The sequence below is a fragment of the Pongo abelii genome, chromosome 7 (genome assembly GCF_028885655.2).
Source record: "Pongo abelii isolate AG06213 chromosome 7, NHGRI_mPonAbe1-v2.0_pri, whole genome shotgun sequence".
NCBI classification, from domain to species: domain Eukaryota; kingdom Metazoa; phylum Chordata; class Mammalia; order Primates; family Hominidae; genus Pongo; species Pongo abelii.
The window spans coordinates 114,031,101-114,055,815 of record NC_071992.2 but is presented as its reverse complement, the minus strand read 5'-3'; the positions used below and the strand labels follow the sequence as shown (position 1 = coordinate 114,055,815).

General features: G+C 41.5%; 1 protein-coding gene across 2 annotated transcripts in view; it reads right to left on the bottom strand.

Moving 5' to 3' along the window:
* POP1 (POP1 homolog, ribonuclease P/MRP subunit) overlaps window positions 1-24,715 on the bottom strand; it is a 42,382-nt gene that overhangs the window by 15,303 nt on the left and 2,364 nt on the right. For both annotated transcript variants that reach the window (XM_002819313.5, XM_002819314.5), the window contains exons 2-11: window positions 20,778-20,921; window positions 16,493-16,660; window positions 15,715-15,890; window positions 14,027-14,275; window positions 10,363-10,450; window positions 9,740-9,927; window positions 7,682-7,938; window positions 7,466-7,559; window positions 4,236-4,347; window positions 3,539-3,658 (exon numbers count right to left, since the gene is read on the bottom strand). In XM_002819313.5, coding sequence (XP_002819359.4) covers window positions 3,539-3,658; window positions 4,236-4,347; window positions 7,466-7,559; window positions 7,682-7,938; window positions 9,740-9,927; window positions 10,363-10,450; window positions 14,027-14,275; window positions 15,715-15,890; window positions 16,493-16,660; window positions 20,778-20,919 — 1,594 coding nt within the window. In that variant the 5' untranslated portion in view covers window positions 20,920-20,921. The remainder of the gene's footprint in view (window positions 1-3,538; window positions 3,659-4,235; window positions 4,348-7,465; window positions 7,560-7,681; window positions 7,939-9,739; window positions 9,928-10,362; window positions 10,451-14,026; window positions 14,276-15,714; window positions 15,891-16,492; window positions 16,661-20,777; window positions 20,922-24,715) is intronic.

Below are 24,715 nucleotides of genomic sequence, written 5' to 3'. Positions count from 1 at the left end.
AAATTAGCCAGGCATAGTGGTACGTGCCTGTAATCCCAGCTATTTGGGGGGCTGAGGTGGGAGGATCGCTTGAGCCTGGGAGGTCAAGGCTGCAGTGAGCCATGATTGTGCCACTGCACTCGGGTCTGGGCAACAGAGTGAGACTCTGTCTCAAAAATAAATAAAATAATATTAATAATAATAGATAAAACAACGTAGACAGTATGTCCAGACAAAGGAGCATTATTGAGCTAAAAAGAAATGTGCTATTGAGCCATGAGAAGACACAAAGGAAATTTTTGTTTTTTTTTTTTAGATGGAGTCTTGCTCAACTGTTGCCCAGACTGGAATGCGGTGGTGCGATCTCAGCTCACTGCAGCCTCTACCTCCCAGGTTCAAGCTATTCTTCTGCCTTGGCCTCCCGAGTAGCTGGGATTATAGACACCCACCACCATGCCAAGCTAATTTTTTTTTTTTTAGTAGAGGCAGGGTTTCACCCTGTTGGCCAAGCTGGTCTCGAACTCCTGACCACAGGTGATCTGCCTGCCTCAGCCTCCCAAAGTGCTGGGATTACAGGCGTGAGCCACCATGCCTGGCCTACATAGAGGAAATGTAAGTGCATATTACTAAGTGAAAGAAGCCTATCTGAAAAGGCTATGTATTGTATGATTCCAATTATATAATATTCTAAAAAACACAAAACTATGGAGGTAGTAAAAAGATCAGTGGTTACCGGAAGTTGGGGGAAAAGAGGGATGAACAGGCAGAGCACAGAGGATTTGGGGGGCAGTGAACCTATTCTGTATGATGCTATTATGGTGAATATGTCATTACACCTTTGTCAAAATCGATAGAGTATATATACCACCAAGAGTGAACCCTAATACAAACTCAGAGTATACATACCACCAAGAGCAAACCCTAATACAAACTAAGGACTTTAGGTGATAACGTGTGTTAATGTCGGTTCATGGATTGTAACAAACGTACCACTCTAGTAAGGACATGGACTGTATGGTGGCGGTGCATGGAAGGGGATGGAGGTTCATGGGATCTCGGTACTTTATGCTCTATTTTGCTGTGAATCTAAAGCTGTGCTAAAAAATAAAGTCTATTTACAACAAAGTGGAGTACGTCTGAAGGCTAAGGGGAAGGCCCTTTTAGATTAATAGTCTTTACTGGGAAGAGAAAAAGAATATCCCCAGCTGAGTCAGCACACACATCAGTGTGCCTAGAATGACTGCCTCTTCTGAATGTAATTCTAAGTCCCTCCCCCAGACTCAAAGCATGTTTTCTTTCATACACAGACAAAAGTTCTTGAATTGATTATATTAACTCCAGAATGTGACTTGAAGACTGAAGGGAGGAGCTTGCTTTCTCCTTTCTTAAACGTATTTAAAGATCACCAAATGTTAAATTAAACTTTCTTTTAATGAGTTTTACTCAGAGAAGCAAAGGTAACCAGTAAAAGGCTTTCTCATTTGAAAATCAAATAAAACCAAAGTTACAGCCTTCAGATTAAACTATTTTAAATAAAATATGCAAAACAGTTCAAAGGGCCCAGGGGAAGCAGAGAACATGACTGCTAACTCGGCACTGCTCAAGTCCACTGCAGATCAGTGCTCTCAAAGTGCTTGCAAGAACTATAAAATATCAAGGGATGACCTCTAACCTATCACTCTAAAGGCAGCTGTCCTCCTTCCATGTTTTGGGTAGTATGGGAAAGTCATACTACCAAAGAGTGTTTAAAGGGAAAGATCATAAGCCCACGAGCACAACGTAAATTCAGTATTTCCTAAAGGAAATTGATCTCTCACAGATAAGAACTAATCAAAATAATCCATCAAAGCAAATTGGCAAATACTAAGGATAGCAAATAAAATAACAGCTAGTACGGCAGAAACTATATTTTTAAATCTCATCTAGAAAACCAGTTACTTATATAGTGAAATATTGTGTTAATAAAGTTGAAAAGATTTGCAAAAACACATTATTAATATTTAATTCAAATTCTAGAACCAGCTATCAAGTAAACTTTTTCAAAGCATCTAAGAATATGCATTATCGCTTCAAGTTCTTCATGTACCTTCCCTTTTAAAAGCTCTCTAGCTGGGAATGGTGGCTCACGCCTGTAATCCCAGCACTTTGGGAGGCCAAGGCAGAAGGATTGCTTCACTTCAGGAGTCAAAATAAATCACGTTTTTCAAGATAGACTTTAATTTTCCTTGAGCTGATTCATATTAAAACAAAAGCCTTAGAGAGGATTTAATAATCATCTCATTCCAAAAAAGGATTTGAGGTAGCAAGAGAAACTAAGTAGAGTTTATAGCTTTAAGGTGATTATAATAGTCAACATTTAATGGTGTAGTAAATGCTGCAACTTTTACGTTGCACCAGACCACATTGGTATTAAAAAAGAAAAGAAAAGAAAGAGGCAATGACTCATTGAGTAAAGTCTTAGGCTTCATAATTAACTAACTTGCCTATATATCTTCAAACTCCTCTCTCATCCAATCCACCTTTTATGTGAAGTTCTGACAAAGTAATTTATTGCCCCCTCAATAAGCTATCTAACTACATTAAAAAAAATTCTGGGCCAGGCGTGGTGGTTCATGCCTGTAATCCCAGAACTTTGGGAGGCTGAAGTGGGTGGATCACCTGAGGTCAGGAGTTTGAGATCAGCCTAGCCAACATGGTGAAACCCCACCTCTACCAAAAATACAAAAAAAAAAAATTAGCCAGGCGTTGTGGTGGATGCCTCTAATCCCAGCTACTTGGGAGACTGAGGCAGGAGAATCACTTGAACCCAGGAGGTGGAGGTTGCAGTGATCACGCCATTGCACTACAGCCTGGGTGACAAGAGCGAGACTCCATCTCAAAAAAAAAAAAAATTCTGAAGTCGTTACAACACAAACCTGTACTTTATCTCCAAAGACTCACATGCTAATTTTAATTATTCTTCCAATTAATCATGTTTAAATGATAGTAAATACAATGAGACATTACCAAAATTGCTGCCAATCTCAGATCAAAACAAAATTTTAGCCAGCCCCTTACCCACCTCCTGTGCCACCCCAGCCAAACAACTTTCTCAGGCCACTCTACTTAGTCTAAACCAAGACATCTTATACTTCAGCACCTGGGATGGCCTTGCCAGGATTCGAACCTGGATCATCTGTATGGTCAGACAGAGGCTTCCACTGAGCACAAGACCAGCTTCGGGTGCAGATCCCTTCCTCACAATTAACATTCTGAAACGCCAGACATTTTCAGAGAACGTAGTTTGCAGAGAGACAGGTTTTACTAGCTACTAAAAAAAGAGAACTTGGAAAATAAAATGAACATAAGTATCAGGCTACGTGTTTTACAGCTAGAAGACACTTCCACACATACCATTTCCTCCGATCATAATCAGTTTGTAAAGTAGGCAGGTAAGAAGACTGCCCTAATTTTTTACAGGTGAAGTTACTGGAGAGGTGTCAGAGAAAGAACTCTTCTTCTAGTAAGACTGGACTGCTCGAAATCGTAAGGAAAACCTGGGGTGTTTTTAGAACTTTACCTTGGCATTTTTCTGGATTGGGCAAAGCTTTGGACTTCTTTTGGGGCAAATTTATTCGAGGATCCCCAACTGTCAGTCCCAGAATAGTACCTGCCGGAATTTCTGCTGGTGATGTTATTCCTTTAAAAACAACAAAAAGAAGTTTACAGAAAGTCATTCATAATACATCTGTATTTGCTTGTATTTTTAAATCTTTCAGATTTCCTAATGAAACGTTTTTCTTGGACTAATAACTTAAAAACATGTATTCCCTCTCTTCCCATTGATACTTTTAGAGAATAAGTTAACATTCATAAAGAATGAGGTTTCTTGCAAAAAACAAGGCCAACATAAAAAAAGGTTCTTTTATGAAATGAACACATATGCTTCTATCAGTGATAACTACAGCAGCTAGGAGCAAAAATGCAGTTGTGTGCAGGTAAGCATAGAGTTTAGGTCAGTACCTGGCATATGCATTTATTGCCACTATCAGAATGCCAGTTACTTAGAATATGAACATCTCATTTGTTTGTTGTTTCATAACCAGGCATGAATATAGTGTTTATTCACTGAGTTCAGTCCCTCTCTTTCTTGGTTCTCTTGCTGTGTCACAATAGCAGCAGGTTAAAAAGCAATACTACATGTTGGAGGCCCAACTGCAAAAGCCTCTTTTAGCCCCCTTCCCTCCCCAACACAACCCAGTCTTCCCTTTGTGTACCTCCCAACAACTCGAAAATGGCTTCTTGTCTGCAATGAAGGGAAATGCTGTCAGGTTTCTTACAGGTTTCTATCCACCAGCGGTGAGGTGTCTCCTCTGTGTCCTCTCCCACCTGAAAAATAACAGCTACCATTCATTGGACGAACAATGAATCCACCTTCATAATTTTGTCATGGTTCTGATATCAGCCCCCACTCTTTCTTCTTCTATATGTGGAAATGAATGTGTTATGGGGTGAACCAGGGAAGTTGCCACTATACTTAACATAGTAATTAATACCAGACTAACTACTCTTTGAATTAGCAGCAAGGATATAGTATTGTACTTCTCTCAAGATTTCACATATGAGGAAAATCATCTATGGTTTTCATAGACTAACTCACTAAGATACTTCACACTCAAAGTCTCTCCAGAGCACAGTACCAGCAAAGGAGGTCTCGCTCCTCTCCCTTTTTTTTTTTGACACAGTCTCACTGTCACCCAGGCTGGAGTGCAGTGGCCCGCCACGGCTCACTGCAGCCTCAATCTCCCAGGCTCAAATGATCCTCCCACTTCAGCCTCTCAAGTCGCTGGGAGATGGAACTACAGTCACATGCCACCATGCCCAGCTAATTTTTTTTAACTTATTTTTTGTAGATATATGGTCTCACTATGGTGCCCAGGCTGGTCTTGAATTCCTGGGCTGAAGCAATCAACCCACCTCAGCCTCCCAAAGAGCTGGGATTTCAGGTGTGAGCCACCGCGCCTGGTCCTCTTCCACTAGAGCTAACTTCATCATCTCCAATGTAAGCAATAAAATGTTCTTCACCAAAGGAAAATCAAACCAGTACCTTTTGAAGAACTTTCCAGATAAAAGATATACTACTACTACAGTATTCCTAGAAATGTGTATTTTTTCCACATGGAACTAGGAATTGAGGAAGATTTCAAAAAGCCCTTCAAGTATCACATGCATGGCAAGAAGGGAATCTATAGCCACAACTCATGCTGAAGTTCATTGAAGTAGGATGTGCACTTACAGATCCTAAAGAAGCAATCATGGCCGGGTGCAGTGGCTCACGCCTGTAATGCCAGCATTTTGGGAGGCCAAGGCAGGCGGGTCACTTGAGGCCAGGAGTTTGAGACCAGCCTGGCCAACATGGTGAAACCGCTACTAAAAATACAAAAAATATTAGCCGGGTGTGTTGGCTGGCGCCTGTAATCCCAGCTACTCGGGAGGCTGAGGTATGAGAATTGCTTGAACCTGAGAGGTGGAGATTGCAGTGAGCTGAGATTGCGCCACTGCACTCCAGCCTGGGTGACAGAGTAAGGCTCTGTCTCAAAAAAAAAAAAAAAAAACAAAAAGCAGCAATCGTAACAAAGGTACCATTTACTCACAGAAACTCAGGTAGCACAGCTTAGTGGTTTACAGTACAGGCTCTGGAACCAAACTTCGTAGGTTCAAATCTTTGCTTCACAACTTACTAGCTACTACGGGGCACCCTCTCTGTGCCAGGCATTGTGCTAAGCACTGGGGAGAGAGTAAAAAAACAGGACCAACTCTATCCTCACCCTTATGAAGCTCACAGTCTCATGAGAGACATGGACATTACATAAATACACAAATCTATATATATAAATTGAGGAAATTTGCAAGATGCTCTCTCTGAAAACAGGAGGGATCTAGTTTAACTTGGGGGATCAGGAAAGGATGCTAGAGGGAAATGCTAGAGACTGAAATCTGAAGAATGAGGAAGGTTCAGCCAAGTAAAGAGTGGCGGAGGCAGAATGCTCAGTAGTTGGAAGGAAAAACAGGTGCAAAGGCTCTAAGGAAGACAAGAACTGACATTCTAGAACCTGAAAGACGGTCAGGGTGGCTGAAGTGTAGAAGGTGAGGAGAAATGAGGCCTCAGAGGCAAGAAGGCACAAGATTATATGGGTCACATTGAGCACTTTGGATTTTATCTTAATTACAATGAGAAGCTATTCAAAAACTTTTCATCAGGAAGCAACAAGAGGTGAATAAATTATCAAAAAATCACTCTGCCTCCTGTGTGGGGGCTGAAAAGGAGGAAGGATGGAGGAAACTTAAGGTTCCCTCTAGAATCCTTTCCTGATCCCCCAATTGTGCAGGCAAGAGACAACACTGGTTGAGCGTACAGCAGAAGCAGTGAAGACGGAAAAAAGTAGCTTTTGTACTTTAAAGCATCTTTCTTCTAAAAACTCAGAATCTGTTCAGCTCTATCATCATATTTGACCACGTCAAGTCAGTGAGAGGCACAGGCATTGAAAAGTTAATTGCACTAAGACCAGAAAACAAACAGGATCTGAACCCAGGGTGCGGATTCCTAATCTAGTCTCTATGCTAGCCACTTGCCAATAGAGCTACTCAAATTTAATTTTTAGTTAATTAAAGTTAAGTAAAGGTATGAATTCAGTTCCTCAGTCACTCCAGCCATAATTCAAGTATTCAACTGCCACATGTGGCTAATGGCTATCGTATTGCACAGCACAAAGGAACATCATCCTCACAGAAAGCTCTACTGGAAGTGCTGCCCTAGACATAGTGCTCTTAACCTTTTTGGGGATTCTAGACCCCTAAAACTAGCCCCAGAAAACCAGCCAGGCACAGTGACTCACGCCTGTAATCCCAGCATTTTGGGAGGCCAAGGTGGGCGGATCACCTGAGGTCAGGAGTTCGAGACCAGCCTGGCCAACATGGTGAAACCCTGTCTCTACTAGCTGGGCCTGGTGGTGTGCACCTATAGTCTCAGCTACTCAGGGGGCTGAGGCAGGAGAATCACTTGAACCCGGGAGGCAGAAGGTGCAGTGAACCAAGATCACACTGCACTCCAGCCTGGGTGACAGAATGAGACTCCATCTCAGAAAAAAAAAAAGAAAAGAAAACCTACATGGCACAAGCACACATGCACAAAATCTGGCACACAATTTCAGGGATTTTAGAGACTCCCTACCTATGAAGCAGAAGTTAAGACCCTCTACAAGACTCACAGATACAAGAGCAGTCTGTATTTAAATAAGAACAGTCAGTTTACTGATCATATCCATTTAGTTGTGGTCTTCTAGGAGAAGTGAAAGATAACAAACTCTTTGATAATAAGCACAATAAGTAGGGAAATAAACATCTTAAAGCCATGGCCCAAAATGTTACCAAATTATATATTAGGTTTCACAAATTTGACAGGAAAAACATGATTAGAATAAAACACTACAGTCACTTTTACTCTTACAGTGTGAACAGAAGCAGCTTTTATTGCTTCAGTTAGGATGGAGTGGGAAAGTGGCCCAATCAGCCGGAATCTGTTCATCTCCATCGTCAAATCACTGAAAAAGAAAGAAGATCTTAAAATGGAAACTTCCATCACACAACATCTGTGCCACTGACAAAAACGGAGCAGGTCTTCACTGAAAATGTTCAGCAGGTTCAAAGCAAATTCAACTCATACCTGATTATAATGCCTGTGGTTGGAGAGATCCAAGAGTACGGTAGACATGGATCTCTAGTTGCATCACCGATAATTTTTTTAATTGGTTTAGCATTTTCTCCATCGTCTTTCCTTTTTCTTTTCTTGCCAATTTTCTCATCAGGCAATTCAGTTTGGCTTTTTTCTTGGGATGGTGTTGGAAGTGGGTTAGCGATGCAGACAGCTGATTTGATGGGTTCCACACACTGGCACGCTGCTTTTATTTCCTCTAAGATATCCTAAAAATATATTTAAACATTCACTTTAAAATCTTGAAATTTAAATATATTATAACAAATTTAATTGGGTTATGGTTTTATCTCTTTAAAAATTAACATTTTTGGCCAGGCACGGTGGCTCATACCTGTAATCCCAGCACTTTGGGAGGCTGAGGCGGGTAGATCACCTGAGATCAGGAGTTCGAGACCAGCCTGACCAACACGGCAAAACTCCATCTCTACTAAAAAATACAAAAAATAGTTGGGTGGCAGGCACCTATAATCTCAGCTACTCAGGAGGCTAAGGCAGGAGAATCACTTGAACCTGGGAGGCAGAGGTTGCAGTGAGCTGAGATCGTGCCATCACACTCCAGCCTGGGCAACAGAGCGAGACTCTGTCTCAAAAAAAAAAAAAATTCACATTTTTATCCCTTCACAAATTAACTTAAATTAAATTTATCATCAAAAAGCTTTTCTCGGCCAGGTGTGGTGGCTCACGTCTGTAATCCCAGCACTTTGGGAAGCTGAGGCAGGAGGATGGCTTCAGCCCAGGAGTTTGAGACCACCCTGGGCAACATAGGGAGACCTTGTTTCTAAACAAAATAAAAAAATAATTAGCTGGACATGGTGGCGCACCCCTGTAGTCTAAGCTACTCAGGAGGCTGAGGTAGGAGGATCATTTGAGCCTGGGAAGTAGAGGCTGCAGTGGGCTATGACTGCACCACTGCACTCAAGTCTCAATGACAGAGCAAAACCTTGTCTCGAAAAAAAACTTTTTTTTTAATTTTAATTTTTGAAAAAAGCTTTTTTGGGTGTTCTGAGTAGTGTATGCCACTTTAAACAAAAAAAAAATTTTGAAATTTAAAATTTCAAATGGGTTAGGGCTGGGGTTAGGGGTAGGGTTAGTCAAATATTATGAAAACAACATGATCACTCTGACTACATTTTTTTTAAGTAGTGAGTATGCTAAAGAAGGGAAGCTAAGCTAAATTCAGTGTGAAAAATCATTAGAATTACTCAAAAATAGCTTTTCATTACCAAATAGCACCTAGATACTAGTGAACCACTTCAGTCATGGTAGAAACATTAGTTCAAATTGAACATTTCAAATAATTAGCACAAGGCTGGTTTTTATCTCTACTTCTGCTTGTGACTTACTAAAAATATGAGAGGTCAAGATTAGTTTCTTTTTTTTTTTTTTTTTTCGAGACAGGGTCTCACTGTCACCCAGGCTGGAGTGCAATAGCACGATTTCATCTCACTGCAACTCTGCCTCCTGGACTCAAAATGATCCTCCCGCCTCAGCCTCCCAAGTAGCTGAGACTACAGGCGCATGTTACCAATCCTAGCTAATTTTTGTCTTTTTTGCAGAGACGGGGTTTCACCATGTTGCCCAGCCTAGTCTCAAACTCTTGGATTCAAGCGATCCAATTGCTTCAGCCTCCCAAAGTGGTGGGATTACAGGCATGAGAAACCATGCCCCGCCCTGACTTCATTATATTTGATGAACAAGTTCTGGGGATATAATGCACAGCATGGGTGGTGATGGATGTGTTATCTGATTGTGGTATACAACATGTATATCAAATCATCATATTATATACTTCGAATATATTTGCTTTTTGTCAATTAGACATTTTTAAATACAAATTTTTAATGTTTTTTAAAAATTCACTTCATTCAATATTCATAGAGCCCCCCATATACAAATATCAGACTATCAGACAAACCTTTACACTATTTACATTTCAACAGTATTGACTTCCAGCAGTAATTAAAAATGCAGTTTCAGAATGATGGGAGATAACCTGAAGGATTATACCTGTTTAAGGGTTGGATGCAGCCAGATCCACAGCTGCCTGCTCTCAGAAGTGTCACCCAGGGTCCTCTGGGACTTCCAGATAAACGTAACAGGCCCAAGCATTTCTCTGGGATATTTATTCGCCCGATAAAGCACAAGGCTCCCTTGGCGCTTTCCAGACAAGCAGTGAACTGCTGCAAACGTCAGCCCTGACATCAACAAAAGCAAAATTTCATAATTCCGGGTATTGAGACTGCAGTCCTATTTCCTGATAACCACACTGTCATTTACTGTCTGCCTCCATGAGAGGTGAAGTTCTGGTTGTGAGGATTGCTCAAATCAAAGCCTGGCACACAATAAGTTCTCAACAAATATGTGTTAAATGAATAATGAGAGCTTCAAGTTTCTTTCTGTCAAGTTCACTCCACCAGAAAAATGACTCTATCACTTTACACTTGACAATGTTAGAAATGATTTAAAAGCCAAGCCAACTGTTTTTAAATTAACATTTTCATCAGGAATGATTAGTGTGTCACACATTTTTCTATATGTTTGAATTCCAAAATGCTTACAGTAGACACTTCTTTATGAAATGAATAAATATACAAAGACTAAAATAGAACTCAGCTTTAAAACAAGTTTACCTGTGTCTATGCTACACATTCCAGAAAGTGCCTTTAGTATTTCTTCCTCTTTGCCTTTCAATTCCAAACAACAGTAGTAGGATAAATCCTGCACAAAGTGGGAGACACAATTAAGTACTTAGGAATTTACACAGGCAAAACTGCTAAGAAGCCAAAAGCCATATCACAAAACCTTTAGAGGCCTAAGATACAAAACAAATTGCTAAAGCTATGTTCTCATAAGTCAAAATCTAACCTTCCCCTGCCCGATGGTTTAGGGGAAAAAATATCTAAACCTGTCCATTCCTGTTACCTTAACAAATATTTTTAAACCAATCCGAACCAAAATAAAAATGAATCTCCATTTAAAATGTAAGTTACGGTATCCTACTTTTTAGATAATCTACGTTTTATCCCATATTCATAGACAGGTTCTATGGAGGGTATATAACTGTTGCTTCTAAGTAAAGAACCATTCACCCCCAAAATCTACCTAAGGTAAGAAACCAGAGTAAAATAAGCAAAACAGTAATGAATTCTGCAAAATTATGCTCAGGTTGCTCAATTTGGTTAGCTAATTCAGGACCTCAAGATTACTTAACACTAAGCCTAGAGACACAATATTGCAATTAATCCATCCCATATTTCTCCCATGCTCAATCTTGACCATGATATGCATGGGATATTTTACTTTCTTTACAAAGAAAGTAAAAGTAATAACACACAATTTCAAGTAAGATGAAGAGAGATCAGACTAAGCTAATGAAATCAATGTTAAAAGTTTCAATAGTTATAGTATCCATCATAATAATTACAATAATAGTTATAATAGTTTGTTTTGTTTTGTTTTTGAGACAGGGTCTCACTCTGTTGCCAATGCTAGAGTACAGAGGCACAATTACAGCTCACAGAAGTCTCAACTTCTTGGGCTCAAGCAATCCCCCTGCCTCAGCCTCCCAAGCAGCTGGGACTACAGGCAGGAGCCACCACACCCAGCTTTTTTTTTTTTTTTTTTTTTTTTGCAGAGACAGAGTCTCACTATGTTGCCCAGACTGGTCTTGAACCCCAGGGGCTCAAGCAATCCTCCTGCCTCAGCCTCCCAAAGTGCTGTGATTCTAAGCGTGAGCTGCCATGCCTGGCCTGTAATAGTTAATAATCGTTGAAGGGCCAGCAATGAGTTAACTCCTTATATGAACTGTCATTTAGTCTTCTTGACAACCAGATGTACCTAGTATGGTTATCTTATCTGATAGACAAGGACACTGTGACACGGAGATTGCTACTTGAACAAAGACACAGTCATTAAGTGGAGAAGCCAGCATTCTAATCAGGCTTGGTGACCCGCCAAACCAATCCTTCTGCTATAGCATCTTTAAGCAATTTCAGTGCACTCAGTAACTAGAACTAAAAGGCAAATTATAGCTATGATTCTGACAACACACATCAATCAATATGATCACTCACACAAAGAAATCTTCCCATCCAGTGACCAGCTCTCAGCTGTCAGTGGCCAGAGGAACCTCACCCAAACAAGTGACAGCAGAGAATAATGGTTCAGAGTGTGGAACCCTGGAGTCAGGCAACTGGGCTGAAATCTGAACCTCAACACTCATTCGCCATACGATCATGGGTAAATTACCTAACCTCTCTATACCTCAGTTTCCCCATCTGTAAAATGGAAATAATGGTAACTCCTTACCTCGTACTATTGTGAGGATTAAATGAGTAAACACATGCAAAGCATTTAAAACAGGGTAAGGCATATATTAAGCACTCCCTAATATTTGTTATTATTAGCTATTAGTTTTATTACTTAGGGCTGATCAAATTTTAGAGAAAATATCTGATAACTTCACAAAAATTCTGCCCAAAATGAAAAGTAACTCATTGGCAGAGGACAGTGGAAAAAGCACAAGCCAGGGGAATCAGCCACCCAAGTGCTATGTAGGCCACCAACAAGCTGTGTGAGCCCGGGCAAGTCACTTCATCTCTCCAGAACTCAGCTTCCTCAATGTGAATGAGGAACTTGATTATTATCTATGATTTCTGCTGCTGAGTTCTCAAATCAAAGACTCCTCAAAGGTCCTCTTATTCACTTCACACTCATTAGAATGACTGTGATCAAATAAATAAATAAAGTAACAAGTACTGACAAGGATGAGGAGAAACTGGAACCCTTGTGTATTGCTGGTGGGAATGTAAAATGATACAGTTGCTATGGAAAATGGTAAGGCAGTACCTCAAAAAATTAAACATAAAATTAACACAGAATTATCATATGATCCAGCAATTAACACTCCTGGGGATATATTCAAAAGGACTGAAAGCAGGGATTGTAATGATATTTGCATATCCACGTTCACAGCAGCATTATTTACAACAGCCAAAAGGTGGAAGTAAGCCAAATGTCCACTGAGAGATAAATGGATAATCAAGATACGGTATATACCTACAATGGAATACATCTTCAGCCTTAAAAGGGAAGGGAATTCTGACACATGCTACAACATGGATGAATTTTAAGACATTAGGCTAAATGAAATAAGCCAGTCACAAAAAGACAAATATTGTATGATTTCACCCCTATGAAAGCACTTATAGGATCAAATTATTGGATAGACAGTAGAAGGGCAGCTGCCAGGGGCTGAAGGAATGGGGAGTTAGTGTTTAATGAGTCCAGAGTTTCAGTTTGGGAGGATAAAAAAGTTCTGGAAATGAATGGTGGTACTGATTACACAATGTAAACGTACTTAATGCCACAGAACTGTACACTTAAAATGGTCAAATGGTTTTGTTATGTATATTTGACCACAGTTTTTTAAAAAGATTCTTGTATTGCTTATTCTACCACATTACTCTCAAGGGGTATCAAAGGACACCAATAGTAATGGCTTTCAAAATTTGGCCAAGGCCATTCTGCCACTGAAAGATAGGCCCTTCTGCAAAGAACAAATGTCTAAGTATGTATTGGAAGAAACAGAAAGCAACTGAATTAGCTACTGAGAGGAGGGAGCAGTCAGACAAATACTATTAAGAGGCTCTAAAATAATCTGTCCTCTCAAAGCGTTTAAAATTTAAAACATCCTTCCCAGCATCCCACTGACCCATAAACACCTAGACCAGCATTTTGAACCCTGTTCAGGGTACACAGTAGATTCTCAAATATCTGTTATTGATGAATGACTGTTAACCTATAGTGAATAAAGCTTAACACGATCAACAAGACCTGCACGACCTGGTTCCTACTCTTTTCTCTAGCCTAACCTCGCCCTGATGTTGCCTTGCTCTCCTTCTCTTCATCTCTGTCACACAGAATTGATTCCAGTTCTTCTCGCTCACCTGGCTTCCTTCTGCCTTCCCCCTCTCCCATCTCATCCCTGAGAGCTCAGCTCAAGCAGCACTTCTGGGGGACACCTTCCAGTCAAGTTAGAAATGCTCATCATACTGTATGCTTTTCCCTTACAATCACATATCTGGTAAATCGTTTGATTAATGTCAGTCACCCCCCTAACTTTAGGCTGCCTGGTCTCCAGCATCTGGCAAAGGACACGGGCTTCATGCTCAGGAATCATTTTTAAAATGAATAACCACATAAACGGGGCTTGGCATACCATAAACTACTCTAAAGGTCTCTATGGAAAAGGATCAAACAAAAATAACAAGAAAGCTCACCGGAAAAGCTCACCTGCAGGAGGCACCGGTTCGTCATGGCTCGATAGCAGGCTCTGTGGCTCTTGACTGTTGGCCTCTCCCCAAGGCAGTAGCCCCACTTCTTGACCATGTGAAACCGCTTGGCGTGCCAGATGTGAGTTTCTAACCAAATGTTCTTCTTTTGTCTACGGTTAAATTCTAGCGTCCGGTTCATGTGACATCTTCGAGCTTTATGGCATTTATTTTTTGAATGTTCTTTTTTCTGATGTACGGCTTTCTCCGCCTATAGTTTCAAGAGGGACATATCCCAGTTTGTAAGAATCTCAAAACAGAGTTAATGGTCAGGAATGCAAACAAATAACTTTAGATTAAGTGGAATATTTTATAGATCCCATTAGTTTGCTTAAATTGTTAACTTAGTTTCTTCAATGTAAGTAGAGAAGGAAGACAATGGAAAGAGTGAATGTTTTAGAGCTAGGAGACCTAGGAAGGAGGCACAGTTCCATTACTCACTAGCTGGGCAAGTTTCATGGAATATGAAGATCAGAATACTTATAAAATGTTCAACACAGTAACACAAGCTTAATATGGCTATTAGTATTAGAGGGCAAGAAAGAAGAAATTAAATGCTAGCTTCTTGTTGTCATTTTAACCTGTAGAATTGTAACTAAAACCAAAAACTTAAGACCAAAAATAATACAAGTGAGGAAAACCCACACATTTCATCTCAGTTAAGCTACAGACAGACACTTGCTGAATGCTATCACTGGGAAACAGATTTTACATTAAATCTAGAAAGTATAAAATTCCTTGTTAGTTTTCCCTCTTGAACTCAAACCCCACCACCAGCATAGCAATGGTACATAGAAGGCTGCTCAATAAATAGGTTTTAAACCAATTAGTAAAGACATGGGCTTAATCTTAGAATGTTCAAGTCTAGAATTCTGGTGAAGCCAAAATACAATTAGACTTGTACAAAAATTAAAACCCAGTTCAAGTTTTCAACTTTGAAAAAGTCAGAAAGCAAATGCTAAGCATTGACGTTGCTTTTTTTTAACCTTCCTACCCCAAGCTGGCCACACCCCAAAAACACAGATCCAAAACCACTCGGTAAGAGGGTCAGAGTTTTTTTTAACATCTGGGAAGAGAACATCAACTATTCAACACCCTTACAAGAGAGGAGTATCAAATGCTATATTTAAAAGCACCCATAATATAGCCAATTGCCTGTTAATTTGGCTTGGAGGTAAGAAGTTTGGATAATGATTAAATCAAATATATGCAAAACAAAAACAAAAACCATAAGGGTGTTGTTTTCTGAGTTTTTTTTTTTTTTCTTTTTAGACAAGGTCTCACTGTCACCCAGGCTGGAGTACAGTAGCGTGATCACAGCTCATTGCAGCCTCAACCTCCCCTGGCTCAGGGGACCCTCCCATCTCAGTTTCCAAGTAGCTGGGACTACAGGCACACATGCACCACCACGCCCAGCTAATTTTGGGATTTTTTTGTAGAGACGAGGTTTCGCCATGTTGCCCAGGCTGGTCTTGAACTCCCGGGCTCAAGCAATCTGCCCACCTCAGCCTCTCAAAGTGCTGGGATTACAGGAGTAAGCCACCATGCCCAGCCTTGGTTTTCATTTTTAATAAATTCTATTAGGTCAATACTTCTCAATTTCTTCTAGGAGCTACTAATCTAAACATTTACACTAAGTGGAACTCCTACCTCTTTCTGGGCAATCTCCTGTAACCGTCTGGGAAGGCGTTTGACGTTGTGGCTCATGGCTCTTCGTCGCATGTGCCGTGGCAGAGTCTGAAAAACCAGTGAATTCGAAGACTTCTGGGTCACAGCTTTTAACATAGCACTGATTTCAGCAGCTCGTGCTTGAGCAAAAGTAGAAGCTGTTGAAGGAGATGACAACGTCATTAAACACCAATCTTGAATTAACATTGGAGAATAAACAGGCTGCTGGGGAAACTTAACTGAATTCCTCCACCAAGAAGGCGTAAAGAGAGACCAGAAAGCATATCGAAGGTATAGGTACAAGGTACAAGGAATATAGGGTTTAATTGTGGTAGTGTGGATGGGGATCATAGGGTGAAGAATAGAAGAGGCTGGAAAGGGCCTGGAGACAGGCCCTTTAAATAAAGGTTTGGTTGCCATTTGTGCGTACTCAATTTTCCATCCTTGGAGAATGCTGTGCTGAGTGTGGATGGCATATTTAAAACAAGAGGGGCATGGGGGCTAAGACAAAGAGGAACAGTTCACAAAGACTTGTAAGAAGACGAGTAAGAGACAGGGAGAGAAACTGAAGAAGGGAGCGCCATCAAGCCCAAGGAAGCTCTGGCCAAAGTCCAGGCTAGAGGCGAGAAGCGTCTAAAGTAGGAGGAGGAGAGGAGAGGTAGGGGAGGCAGAGCCAGGACCACAAAGAGGGCAGTTTGTTGCTGCACTAGACACGAGAGCTCAAAATACAAGCAAACTGCACCTCTTTATGAGTACCCACCAGTTATATACTTGGGGATCTCCTGAGACGTGCCCTCAGGACCTGCTTTCCATCCTCCCTTTTTTCTAAACATCCCTTTGGAGGAAGACTGCTCATTCACTTCAGGGTCAGGCAGAGAATGGGGGTTGACTCTGGTTTGCCGCTGCCGTGAAGTTCCAGGATGAGGCTCTAGTATATTTTCAAAAAAAAACATGTCACCTTTATCAGAGACAAAAATTATAGTGGAGAACTAATATTTGTTGGGTGGCAACATTGACCATGTTTTTAATCCTATAGTCACCCTGTAAGGTGGCTATTACTACTTATTTTTAAAGAGGAATCTTACATAGGAAGGTGAATTAACTTGCTCGAGGTCACAAAGCTAGTAGGTAGCACACAAGGTAATCATGTCAGGATGACATATAAAGGACCTTGGATATAACAGATACAGGTGAAATTTTCTCCTATAAACAGTACAACATGAATTTCAAATCTAAGCTCCCTGCTATGGTCTGAATGCTTATGTCCCCCAAAATTCCAGTGTTGAAATCCTAACCCCCGAGGTGATGGTATTAAGAGGTGGGGCCTTTAGGAGGCGATTAGGTCATGAGGGTAGAGCCTTCATGAATGAGATTAGTATCCTTATAAAGGAGTGCTCACAGAGACCCTCACTCCTTCCACCACGTGAGAATCCCATAAAAAGGTGCTGTATAGGAACCAGAAGGCAGGCCCACACCAGTCACCAAACCTGCCCGCTCCTTCATCTTGGACTTTTCAGCCCTCAGAACTGTGACAAATACATTTGTTATTTATAAGCTACCCAATAAGATACGGGTTGTGTATCCCTCATCTGAAATAACTGGGACCAGAAGTGTTTCAAATTCCAATTTTTTTGGATTTTGGAATATTCGTATATATATAAAATGAGATATCTTGAGGATAGAACACAAGTCTAAAGACAAAATTCAATTATGCTTCTTTCACCTTATCATACATAGCCTGAAGGTAATTTTATACAACATTTTTAATAATTTGTGCATGAAACTTTTTGCACATTGTATACTTGAACCATCAGAAAGCAAAGGTGCCACTATCTCAGCCACCCTATGGACAATCTGTGGTTGGCTAGCATCAGCATCCTTCCTGACTCTGAATCTATATGCTACTGATAAGCAATCACTTTCTTACACTTATTCACATGTAAGTATTTAACAGTAAAAAATTACATGCATTTTATTTGTCTTTGTGGGTGTGCTTAGGTGGTGAAATCTGGAGTGCTTGGAAATATTTATATCACAGCTGAAGGGGGCTGGGAACATCTTTTTTGCCATGGGAATGCTGAATAAACTGTGTGTTATATGCCTTCATTCTGACTGTGACCCATCACATGAGGTTGGATGTGCAATTTTCCACCTGTTATGTCATGTCAGCGCTCAAAACGTTTTGGATTTTGGAGCATTTCAGACTTCAGATTTTTGGATTAGGAATGCTCAACCTGTATTTTGTTACAGCAGCCCAAACGACACTCCCTTAATACTATAATCCACATGATTGTGTACAGTCTTTTATCCTAATTCTCTGCCACACTCAAATTGAGAGCCACTATACTAAATAAATAAATACAAGCAAAGTTCCAGGATGGATGTGGTGGCTCACACCTCTAATCCCAGAACTTTGAGAGGCCAAGGTGGGCGGATCACTTGAGTCCAGGAGTTTGAGACTAACTGGTCAACGTGGCAAAACCCTGTCTCTACAAAAAAAAAAAAAAAATTAGCTGGGCATCATGGCACACGCTTGCAGCCCCAGCTACTCGGGAAGCTGACGTGGGAGGATCACCTGAGCCCAGGAGGTCAAGGGTGCAGTGAGCCACGACTGTGCCATTCCCCTCCAGCATGGGTGACAGAGTGGGACCCTGTCTTAAAAATTTAAAAAGCAAAATTTCCAGCCAGGCACAGTAGCTCACGCCTGTAATCCCAGCACTTTGGGAGGCCGAGGTGGGTGGATTGCCTGAGCTCAGGAGTTCAAGACCAGCCTGGGCAACACGGTAAAACCCCGTCTCTACTAAATACAAAAAATTAGCTGGGTGTGGCAGCATGTGACTGTAGTCCCAGGTACTCCGGAGGCTAAGGCAGGATAACTGCTTGAACCTGGGAGGCAGAGGTTGCAGTGGGCCAAGATCGCGCCACTGCACTCCAGCCCAGGCAACAGAGCAAGACTCCGTCTCCAAAAACAAAGGCAACATTTCCATATAAGTGTCTGGGCATTATGACTATAAGACAACATTAAATATCTGTCTGTGGCCGGGTACAGTGGCTCACGCCTGTAATCCCAGCACTTTGGGAGGCCGAAGCAGGTGGATCACTTGAGGTTAGGAGTTTGAGACCAGCCTGGCCAATATGGTGAAACCCTGTCTCTACTAAAAATACAAAAATTAGCCGAGAGTGGCACACACCTGTAGTCTCAGCTACTCAGGAGGCTGAGGCAGGAGAATCGCTTGAACCCAGGAGGTGGAGGTTGCAGTGAGCCGAGATCACACCATTGCACTCCAGCCTGGGTGACAGAGCAAGACTGCCGCAAAAAAAAAAAAAAAAAAAAAAAAAGTCTGTAAATTAAGGGAGAGATCAGTAGAGAATTTTATAGTGTTTCTGCTTATTTCAATTGTGGTGTTAATTATTAAGCCACTGTAAATCTTAGAATATTGTGAGGTTTAAATGAGATAAAAAATGTGAAAGCCTTATCATATGGCATGGTAGGTATCAACTGTAGGATCTGAATCTAGACCTTATGAACTTGACTCTAAAATTTACTTAATCAGACCCAATGCAGTTTTTTAAAGCATTCCAAACAAGTTCTTGGCCACTTGCTTTTGCTGTCTTCCTAAATTAGCACTTTCTACCGCTGCCCTAATGAACAACTGTGATCTTCCTATCACTTCATAAGGTTCTAAAATCAGCACACCAGTGAAATACAGATATGATGACTATACTGCACTTCTCTTAGGAAATACAGAAGTGTAATAATCATTGATGTTAAGGTAGAAATAAAATATACCAGCTCTAAAATATGCATAGCCAATTTTCATTATTTATAGTAGTCATGTTTCATACAGTCACTGAATTATGTCAATGAATTAGTGAATACTGAACCATTCCTCCTAGTGGGGATACATATATATCTTCATCTCACATAGATTATAATCTCTTTTTTTTTTTCCTTTTTTTTTGAGACAGTCTCACTCTGTCACACAGGCTGGAGTGCAGTGGCACGATCTTGGCTCACTGCAACCTCCACCTCCCGGTTCAAGCGATTCTCCTGCCTCAGCCTCCCAAGTGGCTGGGACTACAGGCACGCACCACCATGCCTGGCTAATTTTTGTATTTTTAGTAGAGACAGAGTTTCGCCATGTTGGCCACTCTGGTCTCGAACTCCTGACTTCAGGTGATCCGCCCGCCTCAGCCTCCGAGAGTGCTGGGATTACAGGTGTGAGCCACCACCCCTGGCCATATTATAATCTTAAATCCAAAAAACAACTCCTCCTGGTAGAGTCTATTTCCTTTATTTTACAAAAGACAAAATGAAGTCTAGAAATGCTAAGTGACCTGCATGAGGCTGCCCCAGGGCTGAGATTCAAACCCCAGTAGAGCTGGAGCTTCCTGCACTGTACTGCCCTGCCCCTGTACTGCCTCCATCCTCCGCCCGTTTTTTGTAGCTGGGAAGCTCGGCTGGGAACGTAAACACAGGGCAACTCAAATTTTTCCTGCTCTATGTATGTTCACAAATGATAGCCAAAGCTCCATGGGTATTAATATTGGTGTTACAAATAAGCTTTGGCAAGTAGGCAAACTTGCAAATAGGAAATTCAAAAATAATAAGGGTCTACTGTATCTGTTTTTAATTCAGCTCATTTACTATTTAGATAATGACTATCAAAAGAGCTGACAAAAGCAATTTGATCAAAATGGGAGTGGAGAGAGCATGATGTGTATCTTTTTTTTTTTTTTTTTTTTTTTGAGACGGAGTCTCGCTCTGTCTTCAGGCTGGAGTGCAGTGTCACGATCTCGGCTCACTGTAACCTCCACCTCCCAGGTTCAAGTGATTCTCCTGCCTCAGCCTCCTGAGTAGCTGGGACTACAGGCACGCACCACCACACCCAGTTAATTTTTGTATTTTTAGTAGAGACGGGGTTTCACCATGTTGGCCAGGATGGTCTTCATGTCTTGACCTCATGAACCACCCACTTCAGCCTCCCAAAGTGCTGGGATTACAGGCCTGAGCCACCATGCCTGGTCCATTATGTGTATTTTACCTTGTTTTTGAGCTTGGAAAGGTTTTTCACCTCCATTGTGGTGCTTTACGCCTCTGTCAGCCACAAAGCCAGAGGACAGAGTCACATTGGTGGGCTGGTTTCTCATTTTCTTGGCGTGTTTTCTTTCTTTTGCATTAGACATTTCTGGAAAGGAAGTAATACATTTAATACAGGGAAAGGAAACTTCCACTCAAAAATAAAAATAAATTTAATGAGTAAATATTCATGTGATTCAAAATAAGTCTACTGATGGAAGAGACCGTATTAGTACATTCCAGTTTGCACTGTCAAATAATTAAATCATATACAACTGTTGATACCACATAAAGTCTGTTAGAAGAATGAAAAATGAGATAAGATTGCTATGGATGATAAAAAAGTTAATTAGTTCAAATACTTTATCTTGACTCTTAGATGAAAAAAGAGCCACCTGAATCAATGAAATATAGAACACCCTATCCCAAAAGGAGAAACTCTATTGAAAACAACACAAATTACTGATGCTTTCATTTCTGCTACTCAGATGAGGCCAGCTATATATTTAATTTATAATAGCAATAGATAATGATTTCAATTTGAAGCAAGATAAAGGACAAAAACAGTGGGACCCCGACTGATTTACCACTCAGCAGTTCCCAACTCTCAAACTCAACATCCCCTACTTTTACTGATTCAGTTTGAAGCAGCTGTTTTCTATTTTTAAATGAAATGAATGTTATAACCTATTAGACACATATCAAGACATACCTACAATAGATGCCCTAAATGTAACATAAAGGAGACCTAAGAAGTAATTTTAATAAAATAATATGTATTTCTGCATGTAACTATTTCACCACAACTACACTAGATGATATTATGAATAGATTTTGAACCCAGGGAATAATAACAACCACACAGGCACCAGCACAGGCATTGGCACAATCCATAAAGCTGGAGGATGGTCCTGGAAGCCCTTCAACCCCAAGGTACCAGTGATTAACTCTTTCATTGCTAACTGCAGGAAATCTGAAGGGCCCTATACATGGACACACTAGGAGGTAGGGCAGCTCAGAGCAGCTGGTATTTACCAAGCTGTTCTCAAAGCAGTTCAGTATTTTAATACCAGTCTTTACTTCTACCTATACATAAAATTACCATGAATTCAACAGCTACAAAGGCAAAGCAGCACAGGTGTGTTGTACCAGTGCCTCGAAGAGAAGGTAGCAATGCCACTAATGAGGTAATTTTCCAAATTGGTCAACACTCCTTAGTAAACTACCCCCCCGCCCCGCCACCCTGCCAACAAAAGTACAAACTTGCTTTGATTTACTGCATTACTGGAAAATTCAGTGCATATTAAAACTGTGTAACCAGGCCAGGTGCGGTGGCTCATGCCTATAATCCCAGCAGTTAGGGAGGCTGAGGCAGGCGGATCACTTGAGGTCAGGAGTCCGAGACCAACCTGGCCACCATGGCGAAACCCCATCTCTACTAGAAATACAAAAATTAGTTGGGTTGGCCGGGCGCGGTGGCTCACACCTGTAATCCCAGCGCTTTGGGAGGCTGAGGCGGGCGGATCATGAGGTCAGGAGATCGAGACCATCTTGGCTAACACAGTGAAACCCCGTCTCTACAAAAAAAATACAAAAAAATTAGCCAGGCATGGTGGCAGGCGCCTGTAGTCCCAGCTACTCAGGAGGCTGAGGCAGAAGAAAGGCATGAACCCAGGAGGTGGAGCTTACAGTGAGCCCAGATCGTGCCACTGCACTCCAGCCTGGGCAACAGAGCAAGACTCCGTCTCAAAAAAAAAAAAAATTAGTTGGGTGCAGTGGCGCACACCTGTAGTCCCAGCTACTCAGGAGGCTGAGACAGGAGAATCACTTGAACCCGGGAGGTGGAGGTTGCATTGAGCCGAGATGATCACACCACTGTACTCCAAGCTGGGCAATAGAGCGAGTCTCCATCTCGGAAAAAAAAAAAAAAAACCCGTGTAACCAATAATTTTATATGAATTAGGTACTGGGCTACTGTGGGGCTTTTCTGCACATAGCAGGCTGTCTAACATCCCTGGTCCCTGCCCAATAAATGCCAGCAATGTTAGCCCAATTATGCCAACCAAAACACCTGCACAAACTTCCAAAATGCCAGCCACATCAGAATTTGCCCACTTCTACTGAGAGCCACTAAATTACCCCCCATTCACTTACTTCCTTTTCCAATGCAAGACCTCACACAAAATTAAGACTTGCCTATGTGGTATAGTGTTTAAGGGCTTTCACTATGGAGTTTGAAAGATGTGGGTTCAAATTCCTTCTTTACACTTTTTAGTTACATAATGTTAGGAAAATTGCTTTCTCACTTTCAGCCTCAGCCTCTTCCTCTACAAGTTGCTGTGAGAATTAAACATTATATACAGGCCAGGTGGGATGGCTTATGCCTGTAATCCCAGCACTATGGGAGGCCAAGGCGAGTGGATCACTTGAGGCCAGGAGTTCAAGACCAGCCTGGCAAACATGGTGAAATCCCATCTCTACTAAAAAATACAAAAATGAGGCCAGGCGCGGTGGCTCACGCCTGTAATCCCAGCACTTTGGAAGGCCGAGGCGGCAGGATCACAAGGTCAGGAGATCAAGACCATCCTGGCTAACGCAGTGAAACCCCATCTCTACTAAAAATACAAAAAATTAGCCGGGCGTGGTGGCAGGCGCCTGTAGTCCCAGCTACTTGGGAGGCTGAGGCAGGAGAATGGCATGAACCCGGGAGGCGGAGCTTGCAGTGATCCGAGACCGCACCACTGCACTCCAGCCTGGGCGACGGAGTGAGACTCCGTCTCAAAAAATAATAATAATAATACAAAAATGAGCCACGTGTGATGGCATGCACTTGTAATCCCAGCTGCTTGGGAGGCTGAGGCACGAGCATCCTTTGAACCCAGGAGGCAGAGATTGTGGTGAGCCAAGATCACGCCACTGCACTCCAGCCTGGGCGATAGAGTGAGACTCTGTCTCAAAATAAAAAAATGAACAAACATATACACACCGTATATGGTTTTGGCTTTGCAAAATGCATATACACAACTTACTTAGCATGGGGCTTTATGCTAACTAAATGCTCAGTTTATGGTAGCTATTATTCTTAAATAATAAATGAAACAGCAGAGATTGATGCCATTTCACTGTCTCACTCCACTAATTTCAATTAAATGAAAGACAACTATATCTACACGCAAAAACATTTTTCAAATTAAACAGTATGAAGGAAGTAAATGGAGTTCTGCAGAACTGGCTGGCTAGTGAAGCACATGATTCAGATCGGTCTGCATTAAAAGCCATTCCAAATATTTTACAAAACAACTTAGTTAACCTACTTACTGTTACCTGGTTGAATCAGAACTCACCAGCAAGACTAGACAAGAACACCATAGGAACTCTGGCTCCCCTCAGTATTAGAATGGTCCAAGAAAAGGTTGGTGCTGGAGGATTAGGATAACCTTGGGAACATCCCTGAGCTTTGGGTCCAGACTGAAATATGAGGAAATCAAACTAGCAGTGGTCCTCTAACAGTGGAAGGGAATGAATATAGGATGCATCTTTACGAAGTCCGAGGATTTAGTTTAAAAGTTTCCAGATGCCGGGTGTGGTGGTTCACACCTATAATCCCAGCACTTTGGGAGGCCAAGGCAGGAGGACTGCTTGAGCTCAGGAGTTCAAAACCAACCTGAGCAACATAGTGAGAACTCATCCCTACAAAGAAATCAAAAAATAAGCTAGGCATAGTTATGTGCTTGTGGTCCCACCTACTCGGGAGGCTGAAGTGGGAAGATCGCTTCAGACAGGAAGGTCAAGACTGCAGTGAGTGAGCCTTGATCATACTACTGCACTCCAGCCTGGGTGACAGAGCAAGACCCTGTCTCAAAAAAAAAAAAAAGTTTTCAGAAGGAATCTTAACTCTTACCT